General features: G+C 38.1%; 1 protein-coding gene across 1 annotated transcript; it reads right to left on the bottom strand.

Moving 5' to 3' along the window:
* Positions 1–2,650: 2,650 nt before the first annotated feature.
* On the bottom strand, positions 2,651–3,459 carry LOC120159358 (major pollen allergen Ole e 10-like). The gene is made up of 2 exons (XM_039169961.1): positions 2,958–3,459; positions 2,651–2,706 (listed from the first exon to the last, which is right to left on the bottom strand). The coding sequence occupies exons 1-2, from the start codon at positions 3,457–3,459 to the stop codon at positions 2,651–2,653; spliced, it is 558 nt and encodes a 185-aa protein (XP_039025892.1).
* Positions 3,460–3,698: the final 239 nt, after the last annotated feature.

Genomic DNA, 3,698 nt, shown 5'->3' with positions numbered 1-3,698 from the left:
AGATACCTACATAATCAAAACTCAAAACACTAGCGACAGCATCCAGCGCAGACAAAAAACATACAACACCAACCAAAACTCAATTCAGCATGAAAACACACAAACCCCAACTCAATTCAGTATGAAAACACACAACCATCATCCAACAACAAAAACTACAAAAAACTCCCCCTCAGCCTTCTAGTTACAGAGAGAGAATGATGGAATAAGTTTAAAGCAAGATCAACAAAAACCAGTAGAGCAAAAGAGTGTCTCTGTCAACAGAACAACAGAAAAAGTTTACAAGGTGGAGATGCCGGACGTAGATGAGGTCATTATACTTGTGGATAAGAAACGTAGACCTTCTCCAATTAGATTGAACAGAAACGACATCATTAAGATTACCAAGCAATATGCTGTCGGAACATCTCCATAACCACTCAGTCCCGCTATAGTAAACCTACAACCTGCAAACTTCTTCTTTGACTGAAATTTTCTAAACCCGAAATTTTACTCCCTGCAATTCAACTAAAAGGCAATGGATTGGGATTGGGATACTCCTACCGATGCCTCGCTAGCCAAAATTTCCCGAACCAAAATCTCTTCTGAACCTTTAAATTCTATTCCTAATTCTCTTCCAATCTGTAAAGTTTTCATCGCTTCTCTCTTTTGGATCATCCATCTTGCTTGAAGATCAGAATCGGATAAAGATATGCCTTCTAATTTAGTCGAATTCACACTCTACCTTCTTCTTATTTTTCTTTATTCGACATCTTTTATTCTTCCCTGGGATGTTTGTAAATTTATCCTGAATGCTTTGTAAAGAACTATATTTTTTGTTTTTCCCCGCTTTTCTTTTTGGTTCTGTCTGGCTTTGCAAAATAGAATATCCTCATTCAAATAGGTTGAAACATTGAACCTCTGTTCCAGATCCTCCCACTCTTTCCCTGAATTGGGCTTTCCCCCTATTTGTTCTGCTGTTACCCCATCCTCTTTGCCTTCCTCCCCCTTACTTTTTTTGTTAACACCTATATAATTAGGGCCCATACAAAACACATCCTCCACTTCCCGAGTATCTGATTGTCCTTCCCAAAAAGACAACTCTTCTAACTTATCTTTTATATCTTCGTTGACACATACTGGATTAAATAACTTCTTACTAACTTCTAATTCCTCTCTCTCCTCATGGCCCACCGCAACATTACTTTGCTTCTGAACAATCCCAGCTTCATCATCATTGTTTCTCAGACCCTTAATTGCTTCCTCACCAATGTTTCTTTCCACCGCCTCCTCACCCGACAAGAAACCGCCTCTAAGTATATTTCCCATGCAACTTAATTGAATTTCGGCTTCCTCAATCCACCTTTCGTTGCTTTTTTCCTCCGATGAGACCCTGGTTCTTCCTGACGATGACTCTGAATCAACAACCACCGGACACTCTTTTTCTTTTTGCTTTCGAACAATTGTAACACCTCTGCATATCATTTGTTCCAGAACTCTAACTTTAAATGTCTCTACCAGCTTCAAGATCGATAACTTCATCAATTGACTCTCTCATGTTCGTTGCAATGAGAATCGTCATCTCCTCACAGCCCATTGCTTGAAAAGCATTTTCTCCCATTGCTAAATATTCACCCCATTGCTCAGCTATCCTCTTGAACGTGGTATGATTCCAGCAATGCAACGGCACACCAAATAGTTTAATCCAAGTTACTCTTTGAGATGGTCTATACGATTCTGACCATGGTTGTACTTCCAGGAATACTTCCTTTAAATACGACCAGCTGTGATCCTTCATGATCCTGTATAAGTCTTCATCCTCTATCTCAATTAAGAAGTCTCTCCCTCCCAGAAATTTGGTCCTTATTTCTCCTAAGCCGCATGCGCTTAACCTATCTTCCACCTGACTTGAAGAACAAACTGTCGCCATCGTTCCTACCAGGCATTTCTGAAGCTTGCGAACAACGTCTTCATCTATATCCCCCTGTATAATTCTAATGCTCATTCTTCCTTTCTCCATCAAACTTGCTCGAGTAATACTATTCTATTCATGTTCTATCGAGTTTGTTACTTTGGAAGTGGATGGTCTAACCGTTTTCCAGCTCTGGCTACCGAGCTTCTTTGACTGATAAACGGTACCCAAATATCCAGAATCCATTTAATCTTTGGGTTGCTCTAATTGCATCGTTTCTGTTGGAAAATCTAACGAACCCAAAACGTTTCCCTACTCTGTCATTCTTCCTTGCTATATAGGAGCTAACCACATCTCCATGCCTGCCGAAAAGTTGTCTCAACCCACTCCAATGGTATCTAGGTGGTACGTTATGAACAAACAAAGTTAATCTGTCGCTTTCCTTCCCCTCCATTGTCCGATTTTTTATCGGATGTAATAAAGTAACCAACTGATAGTATTAACAGATTCTTCTCTTATACACCTAAACGCTCATTCAGACATTTTGACAAACAGTTTATACGCTTACGAGGAAAACGGTTCTTAAGCTTTAACACAAATGCAGAATAACCTCAATGATCTCCAAACTCATGTTACCAAAGCAGCATATTCTCTTAAAACTAAAAAATCATAGTGGCCGGAAAAGTGAAAATAATACCTGTAAGCAGATGAATACTCAAACTTTACTTGCTTTGGGATGCCAATGACAATTACTTTGAATCATGTGTTGAACTTGTTCTTACACGTTGCAGTAATCATGAAAGAAGTTGCCCGGTCTAAATTTGAAATATAAAGAGCACAACAACTTAACGTATAATTTAACCTTTTTTTCTTAATTGGATTTGTTAATAATAAATTATTAATAGTTGTGTGAACAATTTTAAAATTTACCAACAATAATGACATTTATTGTTAAAATGGATGATAAAAATTCAATTCTTAAACCCTAAAACGTGATTTTGTTTTTGAAAAAAAACCATAGTATATGGAATAAAAGCAAAATTTGACCAAATATTTTTGAGCTTACTTGGATCCTCAGGAACGAGAGTAGCAGTTCCACTAAAATCACAAGCTCTAGGACCTCCTTCTTTAGACCGGTAGTAAGAATTCATGGCGAATTTCGCACGGGATTTGACAGTGGATGGGTTACCATAAGGGCCACTCGGCTTAATTGGATTGCTATCAATGCTTTGGCCACATTCCCAATCTAAGGCTTTCTGCAAATCAGCATCGGAAGCTTGATCTTTCGGCACACAAAACTTCTTTGTATTAGGGTTAGGCTCTTTGCTTTTGTCTTCGACGACATTCTCTGCATTAGGTTTAGACTCCTTGCCATCGGCTTCGATAGCATTCTCAGTATTAGGTTTAGGCTCCTTGCCATCGGCTTCGGTATCATTCTCCGCATTAGGTTTAGAGTCGTTCTGATTGGCTTCGAAAACGACAATAGAGGAGATGAGGTGGAATACGAAGATGGTGAGGAGAAGAAAAGAAACCTTGTTCATTGAATTCATGATGATAACGATTATCATGATTGCAAATTGTATTTGATGTTTGATTTTGTTTTGGGTTTATAACTTAAATTTATAGAGAGGTGAATAAATCATGTATGATAGTTTTTTTTTGTAAAAATGTTACTTCGTATTTGAATTCGCAAAATATAAAGTACACCCCAAATATCTCATTAAAAAACCCCCTAAACCTATATGGGAAAAAAGAGTGAGCCTTGGGTGGACTAGAATATACAGACAAGACCTATTTTCTCAAACAA

The sequence above is a fragment of the Hibiscus syriacus genome, unplaced genomic scaffold (genome assembly GCF_006381635.1).
Source record: "Hibiscus syriacus cultivar Baekdansim isolate YM2019G1 unplaced genomic scaffold, ASM638163v2 tig00111358_pilon, whole genome shotgun sequence".
NCBI lineage: Eukaryota > Viridiplantae > Streptophyta > Magnoliopsida > Malvales > Malvaceae > Hibiscus > Hibiscus syriacus.
This window is presented reverse-complemented; position numbering and strand designations above follow the sequence as displayed.